This window comes from Plectropomus leopardus, chromosome 4, assembly GCF_008729295.1.
Source record: "Plectropomus leopardus isolate mb chromosome 4, YSFRI_Pleo_2.0, whole genome shotgun sequence".
Taxonomy (NCBI): domain Eukaryota; kingdom Metazoa; phylum Chordata; class Actinopteri; order Perciformes; family Serranidae; genus Plectropomus; species Plectropomus leopardus.
In genome coordinates, this window is record NC_056466.1 from 24,741,161 (window position 1) to 24,764,477 (window position 23,317).

At 39.6% G+C, this 23,317-nt stretch overlaps 1 protein-coding gene across 2 annotated transcripts; it reads right to left on the reverse strand.

Annotated features, from left to right (window-relative positions):
- Nucleotides 1–1,142: 1,142 nt before the first annotated feature.
- Nucleotides 1,143–22,586, reverse strand: gne (glucosamine (UDP-N-acetyl)-2-epimerase/N-acetylmannosamine kinase). Of its 2 annotated transcripts, none has more exons than XM_042485034.1 (14): nt 22,471–22,586; nt 9,641–9,712; nt 9,241–9,389; nt 8,831–9,077; nt 7,962–8,169; nt 7,717–7,869; nt 7,416–7,628; nt 6,220–6,307; nt 5,592–5,802; nt 5,075–5,204; nt 4,743–4,964; nt 3,573–3,755; nt 3,004–3,120; nt 1,143–2,831 (listed from the first exon to the last, which is right to left on the reverse strand). In XM_042485034.1, exons 2-14 carry the CDS (start codon nt 9,692–9,694, stop codon nt 2,596–2,598), a joined length of 2,211 nt encoding a protein of 736 aa, XP_042340968.1. In that variant the 5' UTR covers nt 9,695–9,712; nt 22,471–22,586; the 3' UTR covers nt 1,143–2,595. The 2 variants fall into 2 exon arrangements, with proteins under 2 accessions (XP_042340968.1, XP_042340967.1); XM_042485033.1 differs by lacking the exon at nt 22,471–22,586 and adding an exon at nt 16,377–16,797.
- Between the last annotated feature and the right edge of the window lie 731 nt (nt 22,587–23,317).

The following is a 23,317-nucleotide window of genomic DNA, read 5'->3' on the forward strand; positions in this document are numbered from 1 at the left end:
TACTGTAATATGCATATCATAATATGCAAACCCATATTATGTTTCTTTCCTTAATTATACCTAATTATACATAGTATATGTCATTCACTATCTCAATTCAGTTCATTTGTCATAAAAAAACATTTGAACACGATCCATAAATCCCATTTTATTATACTTTTTATCTTGAGTTTACTATGTACTAAAAATCTTTTCTTGGTCTTATTTTTTTATTTTGGTCTTATCAGATCATAGAGCATTGTTCTACATGTCCTACACATTGTCTTCCTTGAAAAGCACCTTGGTAACGTTTGTTGGGTCCAACCCAAGCACAGTGTCATGGTGGTTAATTATTAACAGCTCTGAAAAGTCTCAAAAGGCTCAGGTGACGAGCAGGCACTCACCTGACTCATGGCATGCAACACATATATTGGTTTTAAAACAGATTGTTAAAGGGACGCCGTGTTACAGGCTGTCACACCCAAATTATAAATAAAATAAAAAAGAAACTATCGCCTTTTGCTCTGAATTTGATGCTGTATGTAAAAACAATAAAGGTGGGTCTCATCCAGGTGAGCATTTTTTTCCAAGTACAGAACTGTATCATCTCAGTTCTCTATATTTTAGGTCCTATTTAAATGATGATGCAGGACTGGATCGTGACCTGGCTCCCAATTTGTTGCAATTTACACTCCAGATTACTAATTAATGGGAATTAAATGTTAAAAAGAACTTGTGAAAATGCTTTTCTTTTTTTGTTATAACCGAGGAACAAAACTGAATATGACTGACAGGGCACTCTAATAAATTGCATGAGGAAATAGTACAATATGTAGTTTTAAATGGACTGGACTGACTTCAAAACTGAGCAGTCAGGACTATAGTGGAAGATTCAGATACTGCAACTCTGTTGGAGTTTCATTATGGTACAGATATGGGATACAGAAGAAGTCATTAAGGTTATACTGGGTGGCCACTTTTAAAAAGTCTTATTTACAGGACTTGCATGGCTGGTTGTTTTACTCAGTTTAAATATTCAGGAGTCTCAGATGATTGTTCCCTGAGAAATGTAAAGGTAAAAGTCACAAAGCGAAAACTACTTTTGGAACAGCATCTTCTTCTTATCCTCTGGACCTTCAGGAACACATCGCTCCAATTTCAGATTTGATGAATCTCTTCTTTAATCTGCATATTTTTCTTTCTTCCATTTATGACAAAACATGTTATAAATTTATTTCAAGGCTATAAATGCTACAAAAAACGATGCGTTTTTGAATTGCTGTGCATTGTAACTGTTGCTAATCTTCATTAAACTAAGAGGCTGCCTAAACACCCACTGAGGATGCCAAAATTGCGTCCCGGATTTTTGCAGTGTCAGCAGGATTTGCACTCAACAGAAAATCCATATCTTCCTTGCTTTCTTCACTTAAATAAAGTTTATTTCTTGTTTATATTTAAAACAAGACAGTATATATATATATATTTGGAAATATCCCCCCCAAAATAGAAAGAAATTAATTCAAGATATTCAATTAACATATAATGTACAATACAGTATGTAAATACATACAAACCATGTAAATGTCTTTAAGATTAAATATATCTTAGAAAGGCATGAAGAAAATTCCAAAATTAGTTCAAATCTTCATAAGGTCTGTGGTGATGAAATGTAAAACTAACAAAACACTGAAAACATGAGATTCAGGCAAAAGCTTCACACTCACCCTCCTTATATCATAGCAGCTATCAGGCTCGAGCAGTTACTACCTTAGCATTTCATTGAAGTATTTCAACAGATTTGTTATTGACCATTTCTTACGGAAGCCTTCAAGATCACCAACTATAATAACAATCATCTTGAAGTACTAAAATTATTTCCCCACACCTTAAATAATTAAATTTGAGATAAAACATGGAAATGTAACATAATAACTTGACTGTTATTTAAAAAAAAACAGATTCAAATAAAAATAAAACATAAAAGATTTATCGACAAGTGAGACGGCAAGCAATTAAAGGAGAATTAAGAGGAAGTTGCAGGAGAATGTTTTAGCAATATTTTGGTCACAGTATTTCGATAAAAGCTTTCAATAATGACATTTCCATCCACCCACATCTTATTACAAGCAGAGTGGGTTCATCCTGCCCTTTATGTGTAATTTTCGCTTGAAGATGGAGTTATGGGCATAACTCAAAAGCTGATGCTTAAACCTTAGCTTCATTAAACCTTCTGGAACTTGATAAGAAAGAGCGGCGAGATATCAGGACTGTGCAATGGACCCACTTAACACATAACATATCCAGACTGGAACTGACCAACATCTGGCCTGGTGATGGCATTATTATAAAAACAGTTTATAATTAGCGTTTTTGTGGAAACCACAAGACAAATCGCCTTCATCGAGGTTATCAACAAAAAAATGTATATTATATATACATTTTAAAAATGTATAACCTGTGCTAAACACAGGCACAATGGTTTGAACTTATCATTGTCTGACCTTTCAATGTACCCCTTATATATCTTTATATATCTATCTGGGCAGTACAGGTTTTACTGTCAGTTTTGCAATCCTCTTGTTATTAGCAGTCCTTAGTAAATGACAATAATATCCTTTAATATATCCTTCTGGTCGCATAGTCTAACACCATGCTAGCTGCTCCGAGTAAAGCAGGTTCCTCCAAGTCTGATGCAACGACCTTGATGTTCTGTGCGGAGACGAGGGCTCTCTCAGAGATGATGTGCTGCACTGGGGCCGTGTAGTAAGAGGCCAGGACGCCGGACAGAATCACCAGCGAGGGATTCATAATGTGGAGGATGTTAATGATGCCCACACCTAGTGCTGTGGAGGCTGGAGAGGGGAAAACAAAGTCAGATTGAAATTTGATTTTTACTTTTGTTTTGATTGCAGATTTTATAAAATTATGAACTTATGAAATCACGGATAATTCCTGTCTGTGACAAAGAGCTATTTTTTTTTTTTTTTTTTTGGTTTTGTATGCTTTTTTGCTTTGTGCTCTGACCTTTGTTCAGCACTGCCTCAGCTTTGCTGTTCCCCAGTCGGGCTGCGTTGATGAGGTGGGCGGCAGTGATTTGCTCCGTGAGTTTCATATCCATCCCGTCCACCTTCAGCAGGTCCTCTGAGAGACACACACACCGACACACAGGTCAGATGTGCATGTAAATGATGAATGATTTTCATGAAGTCATTAGATATGCGTGGTGGGGAACTGCATTAAATAAACGTGACAAAAACACTGCACCAAGTTGTCTTTATCCTGCTACATTTCAACAAAGTCACAGATTCTAAGACCAGCAGTTAGAAAAATAACAAAAAAATACTTCACTAGTGTAAAGGCAAATAAGGCAAATAATGAATTTCAATTTTTTCCAGCCAGCTGTGTGTGTTAGGTGGCATTATACTATTTTTGGGTGAATTATTCTTTTATGCACATACATTTCCAGAGGGTGACAGAACAGAACTAAAAGTTGTTTTCAGACTGCGCACACACACACCATGTTTGAACGACACACCTTTTTCCGCTTGCTCCTGTATTTTCCCAGAACACTCTAAGAATGGTCGAACACTCACCGTCATGCAGCCTTTTGGCCTCCCTCTGCAGGGCCATCCCAGACGCGTAGGCCTCTATGCATCCTCTGCTGCCACACGCACACTCTGGGCCTTCTAGCGAGACCATGATGTGGCCCAGCTCTGCGGCGCAGAAGGTGCTGCCATGGACCAGCTCATTGTGATGGATAATTCCTCCTCCAATACCTGCACACAGAGGCAAGATGTTTACTTTGTCAGAGTGTCAGTAGGCTTGGGCGTGTGTAAACATTTTTAAAACCGTCTGATATCAAGACCCAGATTGGACTGTAGCAGTGCACAGATTTTTTTCCCTAGGTGTTGACTCAGCAGCCACTAAAATGAAACCTGGCGTCTGATTAGAGTTCAATTAAAACAGAGCAACACCTCGTTTGCAGCCAGTTAGGCCACTAACTCTGCCATGTCAACTCCTCTTACCCTAAAAAACAAAACTTGTCGAATAAAAAAAGACAGCTTGCACCGCTCTGCCCCTCCTACATCTAAAGAAATTTGATCTTGATGTTGCCGGTGCTCTGATTTGCAGTAAATATCACACAGTGTATCCGTTATTCAGTTTATAAGCAAACATTTTAATATGTAGATCACTTTGTCATATGGCTTATAAGGCAATATAATATGAGTTAGAACTGTGATGCCATCGCCACAGTTTGCTGACATTGGCTACTTTTTAAAATTGCCAGAACTTGTTATGATAAATGCCAGTTCAGGCGGTTTGCATTAATTCGAACTGGTTTTAGCTCATACACCAGACTGGACTAGCAAAAGACTCAGATCTAATTGTCAGTGCAATTCAGCAACTAATTTGAAGGAAGTCGGTGCAATCAGCTCATCAGTTTCTATGAAATAAGGCTATGATCAAAATTAGCTTCATGAAACAGGGCTCACAGTTTGATACACACATAACACGTTTGTCTGACAAAATACTGACAGCAGGCACTTCCTTTTTTTCTTCTAAGGCATTAAACAAAAGAATTTAAAAAATAATAAAATAAAAATATATTTAAAATGTACAAAAGTACAATAAGTACATCTCAAAATTTTTGAGTTACTTATTTTTTAAAACAGGATTATGACGATTTCATCAAATGTAATTACTTACACCAGCCCTGCGTAAACTGATGATGGATGTTTGAATGGATGAAGATCCTGACTCACCAGTTCCTGTGATGAGAGTGACAAAGTTTTCCACCCCCTTGCCATGACCAAACTTCCTCTCAGCCAACGCAGCACAGTTGCCATCATTGTCGACCCAGACGGGTAGGTGCAGGGCGTCGGAGATGGGTGTTCTGAGGTCCACTGAGGACCACTCCTGGATCAGCTTTGTGGAGTGTAAGACCACGCCTTCTTGTGGGTTTACACGTCCACCCGTGGATATTCCTAAAACGTAGATGATATATTTTAGAGGAGCTACAAGGTGGTAGTTTTATGTGTTTGTGTGTCAGCATCACAATACATTTTCATCAAGGAATGTGAGTGATTTTTCATACCAACACCGAGTATTCTACAGTTGAGGCTGACAGCGTCCCGCATGGCATCTGCACACATCTTTAATATGAGCTGCATCCTGGCCTCGATGGTCTTTGGATTGGACTGAGTATATTTCTTCACTATCTTACCCTGGACAGGAAGAGAGAAAAACCGAGTGGTGGCAGGAAAAGAAAAGAGAAGAAGAGCATGTAGCAGGTTTTATAGCAGCTAGCAAAACTGAGGCCCAAACTGGGTCACTATTAAGACTCAGATTGTGTCTGAAATTCCCCACTAACATGCTCTTGGTAGGCTACACATATTATGTGAGATTGTTTAGTATGTCTGAAAATTTAGTATGTAACCAACAGTATATAAACTGAATACTATTTCTGGTGAAATATTACATTATGCAAACACTACGCTGAAAACCATTTAACAGGGAAAACATCCTTCATAATGAAAGAGAAAAAAATATCTTCATGAGTAGCGGCACCTGGCAGTTTACGTTGAAGGGACTGCAAAGTAAATGCATCATACCCTCATGCTGATGATCGCCACCCTGAGATTGGTTCCTCCCAGGTCAACAGCCAGAGCGCTCTGTGTCTCCAGGATGTGATCGATGTCCTGGGAGTTGCAGTCTTTGACAGGGGGGAAACAGAAAGTCTTCTGGAGGGGCTCGTTCAGGTCAATGGTCCGTAAAAACTTAAGAATACGAGCTACTGCGTTGCCATCACCGTAAATTTTAGAGCTGATGAGAAACAGAGAGGTACTTGTGTTCATGAATTATTATTTTAAAAATGATTAATACATTTTCTATATTTATTATCATTATTATATTTATACTCTGCATTCTTTACTTTTACAGTGCTTGCTTTTTGAGAAAAAATGTCTTACTATGTTTATTTATAATTCACCAATACACCCAAGCAAATTCTTTCTTTTTTTCTGATTGTGATTTATCTTCTTTAAAAAAAAAAAACATAAAACGAAACAAATATATATATGATAGAGGGCATTAATCCCCCACTTCAAGTCAACAATTCAACAACATGTAAGCTTAGACTCAAGAATCAGTGCTTTTACAACAAGAGGGAAAAGGGAAAAGATGATTTACAAGAGACAAACAAAGACCCAATGAGGGAGAAAGGCAGCGCATTGGTCATACCAGGGGTATCTCTTTCCAAACTGCAGCTCCAGAGCGTGGTGGATCTTATTCTGAGTGTCGGCATCTCTGACATGTAGAACATTTTCACCTGGCGGAGAGGGAAAAATCATGAACACAGTTATTAAAGGGAACTTCACTATTGTTCAACCTGGACCCTATTTTTCCCATGTTTTGTGTCGAAGTGACTTATAGGAACAATTATTTTTGAAAGTGGTCCAATATTAAGCGAGACCACTGCAGTCAGTGAAAAATGCTGCAATGGGGCATTTGGCATCATCAGTGCAGGTCCACTAAAAGTGCTTGTTTTGGCCACTGATAGGGCAGATTATTATTCTACATGTTTGACATTATGGAAAGAATCCGTGAAGAGATAGATCTTTTTGTTAAAGAGTAAGATGAATTTAGTTATGCAAAAACAGCCCCAAAATCTCTACCACCACACCCAAAAGACTCCATTTAAATCAACAGTAACTCTATTATGATAAAAAACACTTCACTCCAAGTCACAGAAACAAAATAAAACTCACAAAAGCCGCCTTGGTTCATTGTGATACTGTTCCAACAATCACCAATCCCAGTTTGGTCGAACACCCTTAATTCACTCAGCTAGATGTAAAAAATAAGTTGGCTTCATACGTGCTAAAATGACATGCAAAATGGCTTTATTTAGATGGAGTCTGTTGGGTGTAGCGCTGGCAATTTTGGGGCTGTTTCTGGTTAAACAAAAAGGATCTTATTCCTTAATGTTGTCAGACATTTAGAATAACAACCTGGGCCCATCAGTGGCAAAAACAAGCACTTTTATTGTAAACTGATGCTGCACAAATGCCTTGAGACAGTGCAGCCTGTTTTGCTGCCATCACTAACAGCGGTCTCTTCATTACTGGACCAGTTTCAAAAATTGGTGTACCAATTTGTTGTGCAGAAACACACATAAAAAAAGAAAAGAAAATAGTGTCCAGACTGACCCTTTAGGCCTGATGCAGATTAACTGACAGAGCAATAACCTGCTGAAGATGACAGGCTGTGTTTATGAACACAATTGTAAAAAATGTAGAAACATTTCTTTCAGAGCTGCACCTTACTTCAGCATGTGTGATTCTTTTTTTGTGATTTAATCCATCTCTCAGTCAGAGAGCAAATCAGGATTACAATTATGGCAGAGGCACTATCAAAGAGTATTTGTTCATACATACCCGTTTCTCTTCCAGTTTGCCGTGTTCCCAGGTTAATGACGGGCGTGCCGAAGGCCCCGGCCTCTCGTACCCCACAGCTGCTGTTTCCAATCATGCAGCCAGCGTGACACACCAGCTGGATGAACTGCTCAAAGGGAATGTGCTTCACTGCCCTGAAGTTGGGGTGCTGTTCGATGCCCTTCTTTCGCATCACACGTACCATCTCCTTACTTCCTGTTTACATAGAAAGGGGTGAGTCAGATAACATAGAACAGCGTGGATTAACAAAAAGGACCTAAAGGAAGCAGTAAGTGAAACTAACCGGCATCAATGTTAGGGAAGAGGATGAGGGTCTTTTTGTTGAAGGACAGCAAGGCATCAAGCATGAGCCCGTAGATCTTAATGGAGTGCTGGATGTCTGTGGTAACTGGGTGCTGCAAAGCCACGATGTAGTCTCGCTCCTGCACCTTGTCGCCTGCAGCATGAATAAACACACCGCACATGACGTACAAACATTCTCTAATGTCTCACGCTATGTTTCTGTCCTGTGACGGTATCTCCACGTACCCAGCCAGCTCTTGATGATATCCATGTAGTCGTCTCTGTGATTAGTTGAAAGCAGCTTATCATATGACGGGCAGCCTGTCAGCAGGATGCGAGAGTGGTCCTCGCACATGGCGATGAGGTGCTGCTCTGCCATGCGTGTGCAGCAGGCATGGTAATGGGCTAACTTACTGATGGCGTGGCGGATTGAGTCATCAATTGTACCACTCACCTGGGGGAAAAGAGAGAGATGTTTTATGCTAAATGTAATTTGTAAACGATAACTAAAAGGTTCTTCAGGAGGTTTTTTTTTCTCAGGCAGCAAGGGAAAAAAAAAATGTAGTTCTGTGGTTGTATGCCTTTGCAAACCAGTCATGTTTTGCATCCATGTCTGTGAAAACATGGATCCTTCACACACATCGCGCCCCGGCAGCACAGAAGGTCTATAAGTGTTTTTGCAGAACACTGTGATGTCACAGTGATGCTGACCTTTGACCTTTTGGATATAAAATGCCATCATTTCATCCTATTAGACATTTGGGTGAAATTTTGTTCTGTCAAAAAACATATTTTCTTGACCACCATATTCAAATCAGTTCTTTATTTAGTCCAAGTGAATGTTTGTGCCAAATTTGATGAAATGCCGATAAGGCCTCTTGAGATATTGCATTCACGAGAATTAGACAGACACCATATCATAGTGACCTTGACCTTCTACCGCAAAATTTTAATCAGCTCATTGTTTAGTCCAAGTGGACTTGTAAGAAATTACCAAGGTGTTCTAGAGATATCACGTTTATGAAAATGAGGTGGACAACACAACCGTGATCTTGATCTTTGACCACCAAAGTCTCTTTAGTTTATCGTTGTATTTTTGAGCCCTGCCTCCTCACCTCTCCTCCCTCCACGTGAAGTATTCTGATGTTCATCAGCGCTGCAGCAGTTGCTAGGGCAAGTGCGTCAAAACGGTCACCATGGACAACCAGAATATCAGGGCACAGCCTTTGTAGGACATCAGGGAGTTTCACAAGTGCCAGCCCAACGCTTTCGACCATGGCTGCCTCATCTTCTCCTCTCACGATGGTGTGGAGCTTGGAGCCGATGTCAAAGTCATCCTGCTCAATCATACGGAAAGTGTTTCTGCAGAGCAGAAATAAAAAGGGAGTTTCACAATGACATGAACCCAAGTGAACAGCTGTGGTCAATTAGTGTTGGCTTGTGCATCACAATTTAGACACTACTTTACTGTTTTAGAACATCTGTAACAAGCTTCAACAGAAAGATGCCTTTGTGTTGGTCATACCCGTAGTCATCAATGAGATGTGAGCCAAGAACCACAACTTCCAGTTCAAACTCGTCAGGGTGGCTTTTGATTCCAAACATGATGGGAGCCAGCTTGGAGTAGTCGGCTCTGTTGCATGTTGCCACACAAACCCTCAACTTCCTCTTACACTACAATGAATGGAGGTATAAACACACACACACACACACAGAAACCATTAATTGATTTGAATTAAGTTTGCACGACACACAGAAACACACCTCTCTCTCTCCGACACAAGTAACTGAAAATAATCATTACACTTATGAAATTTGCAAGAATATTCCAGTCCTCTTTATTTCTGCATTGACAGCAACTTGAAAAATTTAGTTTTCTTAATAAATCATCATTTTCATAAGGATCCGAAGACGCAAAGCCATACCTGATTCTGTTCATCTGTCTTTCTCCTCTCCATCTTTTCTCTGCTTCTCTGCATTCTCAGATAGTAAGCCTCCTAGAAAACAAGGGACAGAAGAGAGGGTGAGATCGAGTAATGGGTCTGTAAAGCATAATAATATTAACCATTATTTTCAACACCCAGAGGTCATACTCACTGGGGCCTTCCGATTATTCAGAAGCTGTAACATGGAAACACAACAAAACTACACTAAAAATTTTACACAAAGAACACATGCTGACAGTTTTTTCAGAGGTGGGAGACATGCTGTAGGAAAGTGCTTTGCATGGCAGGGTGAAGGTCACATTCACACCTGGTAAACTCTGATCACCTCACAGGAGGAAAATGGTCTTAAAGGATAGGAGCTCCTAAAGGAGTGTGACAAAGGGTGCGTTCAGAATCGCATACCAGTTTTTAGTGTTACTATAGCTACCCTTACATAGTATATTGGCTTACTGTTACATGCAGTATGCACACAATCGGGACATTCTACTTCTTCATCACACGGGGTCCTGAACTTTAACCCTCTTGCTCATATATCTATTAACATGGAGATCAGACAAAAAAAGCCATTTGCAGAGCTCGCCAGAGGCTGTCATTATTTGGCAATGTATGGAGTTTAATCCCAAAGTTAGAACTGCATACACTGTGGATTTAAACATTCTACATTATATAAATTAGCCTATATATGCATTGTCTCTAATATTTTGGATTTTTTTTTCTTTGTTGATAATCTCTGATTACTGCGTTCGCTTAAACAATTAATATACGATCAAATGATTTTACTATTCGACTCCTCGTCGTCCGTCACTTTAATGTCATGCCTAATTGTGGCTTCTGTCAGCTGTCAATCAGCTGTCATCTGTTTGCGGCTCAGATGATGTGACCCCACTATGCAGAGGACTGTGCGACAGAAGAGACAGAAAAGTGTGCTTGCTTGGGTTCTGCAAAGTCCGACTGGATGCAATAGAACATCCTGTTGTTTTTGCCATACTGCATCTGACATACAAAATCTTTTTTTCTGGCATTCCATACAGTGTGGTTGTATGGAAACTGGACCACACAGCATATCAGAGCTCATCAGCAGCAAACAGTAAAGTGCGCAAACGTTCTTTCTCTATGCTTGTTGGCTTTTAAGTCGAGAAGGGGCAAGACTGTCCACAAGACATGATGAGTAAATGACACTTGGGTGAATCCCTTGCTGTCCAGGATATGTTAACAACTTTCCCATTATCCTGGAGCCAACTGAGGTCATACCGAGACATTACTAAAGTGATCAAGATTAATCACTAGTTCGTCCTATCATAACCTTTTGTATGATGATTTTGGCAGATGATGTTATACACCTGACACCAAACTACAACAACCTAGTTTCAGCCCCATGCTTAGATCTGTTTCACAGCAGACCTTTTGACTTGTTATACAATAAAGCAGGTGTTGATAATAACATTAATGATGGTTCTGTTCTATTAAGAAGTCCTATTAAGCCATGAAAGTGTGACAGTGAGCCAGCATGCACATTCCAGGATCCTGACCCTGATGAAAAAAACAGATAGAACAGACATTCATTTTATGAACACCTGCTGTGACATCTCAAAATGTCTCCTGTGAAAAATACTTTACTGCTTCCCATTTCCTCAGCTGTCAAACGTGCACCCCAATGGCAGATGTCACAATATGTCATACCCTCTATAGCTCATCCACATATGTTTAACTGCAACTGGTGCTGAGGTTTTCAGTGGTGATGGCTTCCTGCTGCCATCTACAGCCGTGAATGCATTACAACAGTTTCCAAATTAAGTTTGCAAGGCTTAGTTCTTAAATATAAAACAACAACAGGTGACATTTAAAGAAACATACAGTGTCTGTATGTACTCGAGCCCCTGCGGCAAATCACCAGGACCTCAAATTCCAGAGCGGATTGGGAGCTTGGAATTTACAAACTCCCGAGGTTAGATTTAGACACTGGCTGAGCTGCATTTCACTCTTTTGCACTTCTGGGAAAAGAAAGGGAGGGGTCATTGACATCAGAACAAGCAAACAAAGATAAAAAAAAATAAAAAACAGGGTTCCCACTGGGGCATGAATGTTAAATCCCACCATGTTTTCCATGGAGTCATCCACTGCTTACCACAGGCTATGCTGTGCTAACAGAGTCCATCCCTACTTAAAAAATGGGGTTATGAAGGCCACACCAAAAACCTTCATGTTTCCTGTGCTTGCATTTCATATTCTAAAAACCCAATAGGCTGGTACATATGAAATGTAGATGAATGGTAAATGTAAAATTAGCCTTTGTGGATTTATCAACATGAAAAATATCAAGCTCAAAAAGGACCAAAGAACACCTCAATTCTTCAAATGAAAAGTCTTTTATTAGGACCTTGCTATGTCATGTCTGTGTAGCCACATACAGACAGACTTGGGTCTGTCTCTTTCTTTTAATTTTTGAGCCCATATAATTGAAAAAAATGTAATACATTGGCTTGGAGGCAGCCCCTCTGTGACCTCGCTCAATGTCCGCCCGCAGAACAATCTGAATGGTTGCATGTCACAAGTAATAGCTTATCAACAATGAAGGCTGCCGTGCCACAGAAGGCAAAGACGGAGGCCCCTTTACGCTGCCTGTTAAAGGTGGGACTATCACGCCGTTATGCTGCCTTGTTTTTCTGTATAAAAGGCACAATCAGGGAATGGGGGACAGAGTTTTCTCACTGTTAAGCCAACATGGGAGGTAGCGACAGCTCCAAAACGGTATGTGTCAATGGGACAGCCAGCAGGATGGGACCATGGGCAGGTCAAGTGTGACGTTTTAACGGTATTTTATGCAGCGTGCCTTACTAAGCCTCAGCATCCGAGGTTTAAAAAGCCGGTAGTAGCAGTTAGCAGCTAACTCAAAGATGAAGAACAGTGGCCATAAATGTCTCTCGCCATATCACACCACTTTTGATTCTGCGATGCCGGCATGCCATTTCAAATCACACTCCATCAATTTAATACAAGAGAGGCATAACAAAGGGACATAGCTGTGGCCTTATAGTGCGATCTCTGTTTGAAAAAAGGGCTGGAGACTCGCCTAACCACAGTGACGCATTGCTTTTTCATTGTGGTAAAAAAAAAAAAAAATCCACATCACAGTCTTACGCAACCATACACATTTTCATTTCATTCATGGCCTAACTTAGCACTCTGTTTCTCTATCAGTCTAAAAAAATCACACACCACAGTAATCCAGTTTTGCTCATGTCATAGTACCTGCCCTGAGTCATAGAGCTATGAGACTTACTGTCTGGGAAGCGTGGCATCTAGATAGTCATGAACAGGTTGTACCACCTCATCGAAAACAATGAGACCTGTCGAGTGGGAAAATGTTATCACGAGGACAATGACAACACCTGGATGCTATTCACCGCTTTCAGACTTGACTGTTATAACTGACTGCTTAAGGTAAGCAGGAGTAGGAATCTGCTGTCCTTAATCTATAAAGCACCCGATTCAGCTGCATATTATTATCACGCTTGTATAAAGGGTTGAATATCCGATTTCACAACTGCCCCAGCAGATTGTTTCTTCATAACATGCTGCAAAGTACACATTTACATAATACATAATAATACATATTTTCCTCTGAGTGTACAGGCTGGAGAATTAAAAGACCGCAGGATCAACAGCCCTATGAATATTGCTACCACAAATGATGGCCCTATATTACTCCATCAGAATAACAATCAGGTCCACTTAATAGAGAACTTGCTCATAGGAGCCCTGCCTAGATTAGAGCCGATCACATTGTGCAAACTACATGTACTGACATGCAACATTACTAAAATACTTTAATCATATTCTGATAGATATTAGATAGATACATTTTTTATATATTATCATATTTCTTATATATGTTTTCTGGTGTATATTTAAATCAAAGGTTAATTAAACTTTCGTCCACTTTTTAATGTCAAATCACAGCTTTCCTTTAATGCTTCCCTACATCACTGTAGGGAGTACATGATATCTGTGTATCTGTCAAAGGTGTGTCAGTATTTCTGTACAAGCAAGGAAGACAGGGAGGTGCCTCGAAGGTGGCGTGACGCACCTGAAAAATGACACTGAATTGGATTCCATTGTATATTCAATGTTGTGTGAGAACATCTGGTTTCTATTTACCAACCACATGCAGGTTTTATTACGTGCCAATAAAAAAAAGGAAAGTCTTATAGGGGAACTACGGCCATTTCATATTCATTTTCATACATGTTATTCCTATAGTCTAAGACCGTTAAAAATATCAAATGTGTGATGTCACATGGTATGGAGTTTGGAGATGCTCCATACACAATGAATGGTGAAAGATGTTCTAGATCAGGCATGTCAAACTGGTCCACCGGGGGGCCGGTTTGACATGCCTGAAGAGCAGCAAGAGGAATGTCCTGAGTATATGGGAACATTTTCTGTTTCAGAACTGAGAACTCCGAAATCACAGAGGAAGAATGGACATTTGACAACACCCCTCATCTGTGTATAGTCTAGTCAGGATGCCACCGTTTTCTGTCCATGTAAACAAAGGAATTCTTTGCACATTAGCTATTCAAGTCATTTCATTTTGCACTTCATTTGTGTAAAAGGAGTGGCGTCATCGTTTGTCACAGGCTTGTTGTGACACTAACTGACAGAAACTACAATGCAAAACAAAAGAGCCACACACCTTGAACTAAAACCCACATTTGCTGTCTGGCTTAAGGCTCCTTTTCTTCCTACAAGTTTGGACTCACATAATGTCTTGTGTTCCAACTCCAGTTGCTGAAAGAGTTACAAACAAGCATTCATAGTTTGTAAATTGCACTGCTAACGTCATTTTACAGGCCTTTATTGCCAATTTGCTCGTCAGCTGAAGCCCACTGAACAGTTCACAGATGTACTCTGTGGAATCTTCTTTAAAACAGAGTTATATTTCCATTTAATGTTTCTCACCGAAACACTGTGCATTTTCAAAGGCTCGACGATCATTTTAAGCATAATCATCGCTTTTTTTTTTTTTATGTTTTGAGATATTAACCTGTAATGCTGACACATCTCTTGGTGAGACAATGCCACCATAGAGTTTTCTGTCAGCAGGACTGAGCATCAAAATAACAGCACAGTCAATTAATCGATTAGTCAATGATTGGTTTCTTGGTTGGTTAATCAGATCAAACTAAACATAAGAAGATGCTGTGCTCTCAAAGCTTGCGAGACCCATGATCATTATGGTTTTGGTTTAATATTAACAATATTATTTATTGAAAAAACAATAAAGTAATTAAACTTTGATGCCAATAATTATCAGTTTCAGCCCTACATTAGATAACAAGGTTGTGACCAGCTGGTGCTTAAAAGTGCCACCAGCAGGTGTGCAATAGACCAATACAGCCAGCAGATTTGTGTGCTGTGCTCTATATCAATGTTTTTGTGTGACCTCAGTTTTATAGATGTCAAAAAGCTAGCTGGCATTACTGGTCATCCTATGACTAAAGAATTTCTTGTTGTAAAAGTGAAATTTCGCCAGGGAATGCAGAATGTATCCAGCTCAGCTAGCAAACATGCTGTCTGGTAAAAAGAAAATTTCCTGGGATAGATGTGTGCAAATTTTTTTTTCTTCTTTTAACAAAATAAGCAAAAAGCTTTACCACAAGTTTAAGGTTTTTGGCATTTGGAGGTGACATTTGTCCATTAAAATGGGTAAAAATGCTTAGATTTTTAAAAAAAAATATTTTATTTAGTATTATCATTATTATTATTATTATTGAATATATGGCATTGCAATTACTAAATGTTAAATAGGCCACAGCATAATTGCAAAATAAACAAATTCCTTTTACACATAAAATTCGAGATCTATTTTGCTGGTTTCCAAACTCCACCGCAGCAGTAATGGTGTGCCCCAATCCGTCAAACTGGATTCGTCAAGTTAAAGTTTGCTAACAAATCACTGTCCTTGGCTGAGGTAGAGTTAACAGAGCAAGCTTATTTCACTGGCCAACCTCAGCTGCCAGCCAACACCAGAGTACCAATGCTCACTTGTCCTCAAATAATTTCACTTCCGTTCAGCAATTAAAAAATAATGAGGGCTTGTGTTTCCCTATAAAATGCCTTGAGAACAAACAGGTATTTAGTTTTCCTTCTGTTAAAACATGACTTTGTTAATTGTCACAGATGAGCTACAGAAAGGTTAAGACAGTGTTTGGACAGTTCTGTTTAAGCAGTGTTCAGATGCAGTCCAAATTCAACAATGGTACCACGCCTTTCGACACCAGTGACTAAATGCCAACTTGACAAGTTGGTTCAGTATTTGTGACGTAGTTAAAGCTTCACGCATGTGAGATCCCTTCATTGTTGTTGTGGCTGTCTATAATTGTCATGTATCAAGACACACAAAAACCCTCTTGGACCAAATACTACGATTTACCCCCGCCCCCCCCAGTGTCATTCAGCACGCCGGTGACTTCAACTCAAGCATCACAAGACAGCATTAGCAGCCAGTGTTATGGTATGGGGGCAGGGACGCATGCAGGGAGCAAAGGCAGGGATGACACAGCGATTGAGGCAGACAGAGATACATTACACACAGAATCAAAGAGAGGTAATGATACATGGTGATACAGGAAGGAAGGATGTGAAGATAAAGGCAAAAAAAAAAAAAATACAAGAGAGTGACGAAAGAAAAAAAAAAGGCCATCTGACTTACATGTGGGTTTTTGCGCACAGGACCCATGTGCTTTTCCATCCTCTTTGGATTCTCAGCTAAGATCACTGTCTGCTCTTTTTTTTCAATCCCTCTATCGTTTTAATTTCTCCCTTTAGCACAGCCGCAATAAGCTACGATGGGAGGGCATGCGCAAGCCAGCAAGCGGCAGAGGAAGAGAGAAAGGAGGAGAGAGGGGGATAGGGTGACACAGACATAAAGCTGGGGGAGGGGCCGTGTGAGATCTGGGTTGGGTTGATTTGAATTAAAGTTCGTGATTGGCTGAGCGGAAGGAAGAAAAAACATGGCATCCTGCCAGACATCCAGCGCACGAGATTGTCTCCATATATCACCACTGACTACTTATGAAATTACAGTGTCAGACACCATATATTTCAGATGAATCTGCAGATATCCAGAAAGTCATTTGTGAAATTTCCAGTGTTATTTCTAGTGAGGGTTTTGCTTTAGTGCCCCACCTACGTTCAGTTTTAAAATGACAAAGACCCTTAAAGTTACAGGAAATTGTTCACATCTCTGTGAATCACTACGTGTACTACATGTACAGCACAAAGCAACTGAGGTAATGGAAAACATTAAATAACTACTCAAATTAACCACTGTTTTTTATGATTTTTCTCGGTAAAGTCTAGACTTCAAGAACACCTCAAATAATAATGTCATGCTGTGGAAATGCAGCTCAGTGTATGTGAATCCAGTTCTACTGAAATTCACTCCATAAACCTTTGTCACCACTCTTGCGTCATTCAACGCTTCACAGAAATCAGGAAGTCCTTAACAGGATCCTTTCACAAAACTGTGCCAACCAGGAAATGAATGTAAAAAACAAACAAAAAAAGCAGGTAGAGAAACAACGTGGGTGTAATTTACAATAACGGATGACACTTCTGAGAGATACCTCTTAAAGCTGAGGCAGGTAAAAATCTGGAAAAGGCACACAAATAAAAAATAATGGCAGAATTTGAAAAGACATCCTACTCCTGCAGCTCTCCCCTTACTGTCCTAAGCCCCCTACTACAGGATGACCACTTCATACAGTAACCATGTGTTTTCCATATTTTGGTTTATTAAATCTTGCTTTGTTGTACAGTTGAACACAGCTCATTTATTTAGCCCTTATTTGCTCCACTCTATCTCTGTTTATCAGACCATAAAAGGGACAAGAATTAGGTAGCTGGCCATCACACGACCTCTATGCCTCGCTCCTGATATAAGACTCAAATTTGGCCAGCATAAACCCCCCAGTGGGCTGCTGTAGGGGCAGTCATAGAAAGTTTGCAGATCTGGCAGGGCTGTCTGCTAGCCTTGCATTGGGGTTTGCACTGGCTGAGTTCAGGGTGCTGCATCCACTACAGACGAGGAGGTCTGCAGCAGCGTAGACTGAGGCCAAGGACACACTGTGACTCGAGGTTCTAGCCAAGGTTAGCTACATAACCGTGACCTTGAATCCACAGCCATGAGCTCTCAGCTTTGGGAACAGAGGGTTTAACTATTAGCAACATTTCCATTCCATCTCTGAAACACTTTGCCCATATTGACAAGTTAATTTTATGTTTTTATTTTTTCATTTTTTTCATTTAAATTTTTACTTGACTCTAAAAAACTTGCTGTATTTGATGTTGAAAGTTTTGATTAAACATTTGCCAAAGCCATTTAAACAGAGTTTTGTTTTGGAGTTTGTTATATTCCAAATTTTAAATTTTGACAGAAAGGTTTTCATTCTTATTGTAAATGCATATTGGTTCCAAATATCTGTTATCAGTCTCATTAACTATTAATAATCAGTATCGGCCCTGAAAAACCAATATCGGTCAGCCTCTACTAAAACACAGAGCCAAGAGGAGGTGCAGACCTCTTCTCTCAGGCCACTTTAATTACAATAAGTTTACATTAGGAATTTTGCCCAATGAAGCCAAAATTAAACTGCCTACCCCAGCTTTAATTAACACATATACACAAATTCACAAATTTCTGTACCATAAAGGAAACTTAGTTTCATCAGCTTTTGTTTAAAGTAATGTGCATGCTTGCTTTAGGCATGGACAAGACAATCTCCAAGTCCAGCTCATGTAACTGATCTGTTATCAGTGTGAAGGCTTATCAAGCACCAAAATACTGCTCAACGGTTAAATACAGTGTGTAGTGGTAAGAAACACTTTTAGGTAAAAGTGTGCAGTGTTTGGGTTAACTCACCCTGTTCTTTTCCTTACTTTGTCAGCAAACAGATGCCCCGACTTCTAGTCCCTCTAATCAGAAAGGTTATAAGAAGTTATGCCTCACTTTCTTGACGGAGGCTAGAGACGAGCATTATGTTGTTTAGGCTAGATAGCGAAGAAGAGGCGCACGCCCTCTGTGACCTTGTTGACTGGGAATACTTTAGATTAGAAAGATTGTTTCTTTATGCAAACTCAATGCAACTGCTGTGTGTTGGGTCTGTTTCCTCTTAAATAAATAACTTCACTGTTAGACAATTAAGACTAATGAGTCTTGTCAAAATTCCAGCTAGTCTATCTTCTAAGACACCTCTGTAAAATAAGTGTCCCTCAGTATGGCCATCTTTTGCTCTGCTAGTTAAAGCAAATTGAATTCTGTGTTGGTTGTATCTTAACGTTTGTTGAAATAGCAGCAGGGTTCCTGGATCATTAAAGATTCATTACTTATCTTCTGGTCTTGAATTAATAGCCAACATGGTTGAAAAATCTGGTGTTCCATACAGAGGTTGGACAAACTGAATATAGACAGTCCTATGTTTTATCATTGAGGATCTATTGGCTCTGTAAATATGCAATGCAGAAGTGTGAAGAATAGATGTGGGTTTTTCTTTGAATAGTAGCCTAAAATAACATCTTGTATTTATGATTTTATATTTCCTTCTGCTTTTCTCTCTCGTTTTTCTTTCTGTTTTAAACTCTATTCATGAATTTAATGATTGTGTCCCACTTAAATATTGTTTGTGTATTGTGACAGTGTTCGTGTTTTCTTATACAGAGATTGACATGGATGTTGATGTTTCTGTACTCTGTACTGATTACTTGTTTGGTTTAAAACACATTGGTTCCATTATAGCAAATTAACTCTTTTCTTACTTGCCCCAGCCATCCCTTTAATTTTGTTCATCATCTCAGTTACAATCAGTCTCTGCCCAGACCAGCACACTCCCAACATATAAGCCGAACCAGACTCCAACAGACTCCACCAATTGCATGCCTTCGTCTCACTGGTCAGTCTTTAGGGACCCTAAATTGTCTACCTTCATCAGACACAGCTGCGGTCAGAGGTTAAGTTATGACAAAGCCATAAAAACGATGCAGCCTGCCACGTGTCTGATACACTGGCGTGTTTGCTGACTCACTATTACTGGTGTTCTCTGTTTATTTAAGGAGTTCAGGGACCTGCATGCTTCTGCTCACCTCAATTTACAAAAAAAGTTCAAGGTAACTTTGCAATATTCTTTTATTTGAGGGAAACAAATTAAAAACAAACACAAAAAGGTTTAACTGAAAGCTGAATAGCTTGTGGTCTTGTGAGCATGGTGCAGGTGCATTTAATTGATAAGCACCTCAGTAAGAGCATTAATGTCACTGCAGCAAATATTGTGGAACATCTAAGCAGCAAAAATAAAACTGTAGTTTGAAAGTTGGCAGAAATGTAATTTTCAGCTTCTAAATCGTCTGCTCTGCTCTCTGCTATGTTCACATTTTAAACAAGCGGGAACAATAAACCTGACCACACTTCATCTAAGAGCTGATCGCCCATTGCCACACAGACTGAACGTGAAATTGACAAATGTGCCAATCTAAAACTAGAAATGATAGCTGTGCTGTGTGCCGCTTTGCACTGGGTATAAGATAGGGCTCAAAAACTCTGTAGACACATGGACTGAATTACTGCGGCCTACGTGCTGCAAAATCAATTAAAATGGCAAATCACACTGATATCTGTAGTGATTCAAGTAACAAAAAACCCTAAACAAACCAAATAAAGCAACCCTGAAGGTGCTAAAAGCATGAATGCCATTTCCATGTCCTGAGGGAAATTCTTTTGGCTTAACCCTCTAAAATCGGCATGTAAAACCTTTAAAGTCCGCCCTCAGGCCTTGACATTTACACTTTGAAGGACAAAATAAATAATCTGTAAAAGTCCTCTTTGGAAAACTGTTTGTTACTTCCCTGGCATTTGATAGACTAAACATTTAACTAAGAAAATAATAACCAGTTTAATCAGAAATGAAAATAATGATTAGTTGCCAGCCTAAATGAATGAAGGCAATGAAAAATCTACTTCAGTACAGAATGACTGTCACAAAACTTAAAGTGAGTATCAGCACACACACATATTGTGCCTCTGTATTTGACATGAGGGAATGGCAATGATGGCATCAATGACAAACTGGCTGCAAATATGAATGTGGCCTGAGTAAACTACCCTCAGTGTTGACACAGTTGGGACATCCTGGTACCCAAATGACAGGGATAAAACCACATCAAGCTAGACCAAACACTGATCACTCACACAGCAGGCTCCATGTTGAGTCACTCTGATGAAACAGAGAGCAAACAAAGCAATGGGCAATGAGCTGTGCCCTTAACCTGTTTCCTCAACCAGGATTATCATTAAAACAACATCCTTCCCCCCAAAACTGTCTGATAACAAATGACTTCCCAATACATAATTAGTCTTTAAAACAAAATCCCCTGTTATATCTGACTTCCATCAAATCGGCTTAACTAATCTTATGAAGACATGGCTCTAAGATAACAATCGAGCACTATAAAAATAATCTTCCTATAGGTGCTACAAATGTGGCTCTTTAAATGGCAGGATACAAATAAAGGTATGTCATATTGCTTTTAATGAGACACTGCCATCTAATGTCCTTTATAAGGAAGCAAAACTTTGGGTATTTCCAGTGACTGGTATCCTGTAGGTGTGTTCGCATATTTTAAATTTTGACAGGACGCACCACCTGGATCTCTTTGAACACACCCATAACCTCAAATTACCTCAAGTCCCTGATCATGGGAAAAAAAGTATACTGGATTAACTTGATGAACTTGTGGAACAGCAGCATACATTATGTATGTTAGTATAACCAATGAGAAATGAAGCAGTTATGCTCAAGGTGCAAGGACGAAGAGCTTTAGTACAACTTAGTCGACTATTGGTTCAATGTAAAGTTATTTTACACAAAGATTAAAGACCGCACATTTTCAGTTGTGAAGTACCTGAAAGCCATACTTGAGTTCAGAGTACAGATATCTCAAAAGTCTTAAGTATCTAATATTTACTGTATCTAAGTATCAAAAGTAATCTCAGGATATTAAATGTACTTAAATAATGATAGTAAAAGTACAAGCAAATGTTGGTAATCAAATTAAAGCATGCGGTCAGAAATTTAAGATTTACAGTGTAAAAAAAAAGCCACGATCACCTTGTGCCACCTTTTACATGGAGTAGTGCCAAGCAGCACTTTATTAATGCTTTGGGGAATAACCCTGGAGGCAGAGACATAACGGAAATGGGCATCTTTGTCCTCCACAGACATTATCCCACTGCACGTAATCACCAAACTTCCTGTCCTACCACCAAGTCGCCTTTTTAACGGTTTCTCATCGAAATAACATCGTTTCCAGACGAAATTCCCCCGTGTTTACATGGAGTTGGAAATGTTAATTCAAACTGAGTTTACCTATAAACCCACAAAACCTTGCGAAACGATTCACTCGTGTCCCAAATGAATGGTCTCGTCCTCGCGTCGCGTCGCGTGGGTGTTTGCCGTTACTAACTACCGTCTGACTTTAGCTACAAAGTTATGTTAGCGTCTGTTAGCCAGCTGACAAGCCAACAAAGCACACATAGCTGATATCATCATATGAACATCAATGTCGTTTTTTGTCGCTACTGCTTGTAGCCCAAATCACCCTCACGTATCGACTGGACGTTTTGCAGTGGCGTAGCAGTTAAAGCTAGCTGACGTTAGCTGGTGAACCCCACCGCACAGTTAGCAAAAGTTATCAACCCCCCTTTATCTGTCATTTTATCACACTGTAGCGGATTCCCGCCTAATGGCAGATACCTTGAATTATCCAGGGACGCTGTCTTCATCTCATGTTAAACCCCCCGCGGATACTTTGACTTATTTCCCTTCTGCTTTGCGTATCCAGCAGGTCCTAGCAAACGGAACAGGGCATCTCATTGGGTTCGTCAAAATCTGGGCGGACCGACTGACCAATACCGGATGTGCGTGATTTGGACCTTCATAATAAAACCTTCTAAATAAAAACACAGGCTAAACACAAAGGAACTGAGGAAATATTTAGCAGTATGCACAATGCATGAAACACAATGCCAAATGAAATAGTGAACCTCTAAAAAGTAGACACAGTATCCATCTTCGAGACACAACCAAAACAAATCAGGACACAGGGACACACCTGCAGTCTTTAAACATGTCAGCTAACATTGTGATTTACTAGTACAGATTTAACCTTTTACCAGGGTGTAGTATATTGAAGTATTTGCATTGCATATTTACATTTGATGTACTTTCTACTTGTACTTCATAACATTTAGGATGCAAACAATGTTTTTTTCCACTCCTCTGCATTGTACAGGTATAGAAAGTTGGCATTTTTGCAGATTATGATTTTAAGCACAAAACATCAATACATAAAATATGATGCTTCTGAAAATAGGTTTTGTTGTAATATTGGGAGGGGGGCACATATGACACTTGGGGTTTGAGGTCCTCCCTCAGAAATTTGTGAGTAGTGAACACAGTACAGTACACATACTTTCCCTTTTATGCATGTCTTACATCTCAACAAAATAAAAGCCCTCTGCTATTATTACCCCCCACCCCCCTCACCCCCCCACACACACATAGACATAGACATATCTCAATCGACCCAAAGATGTTACAT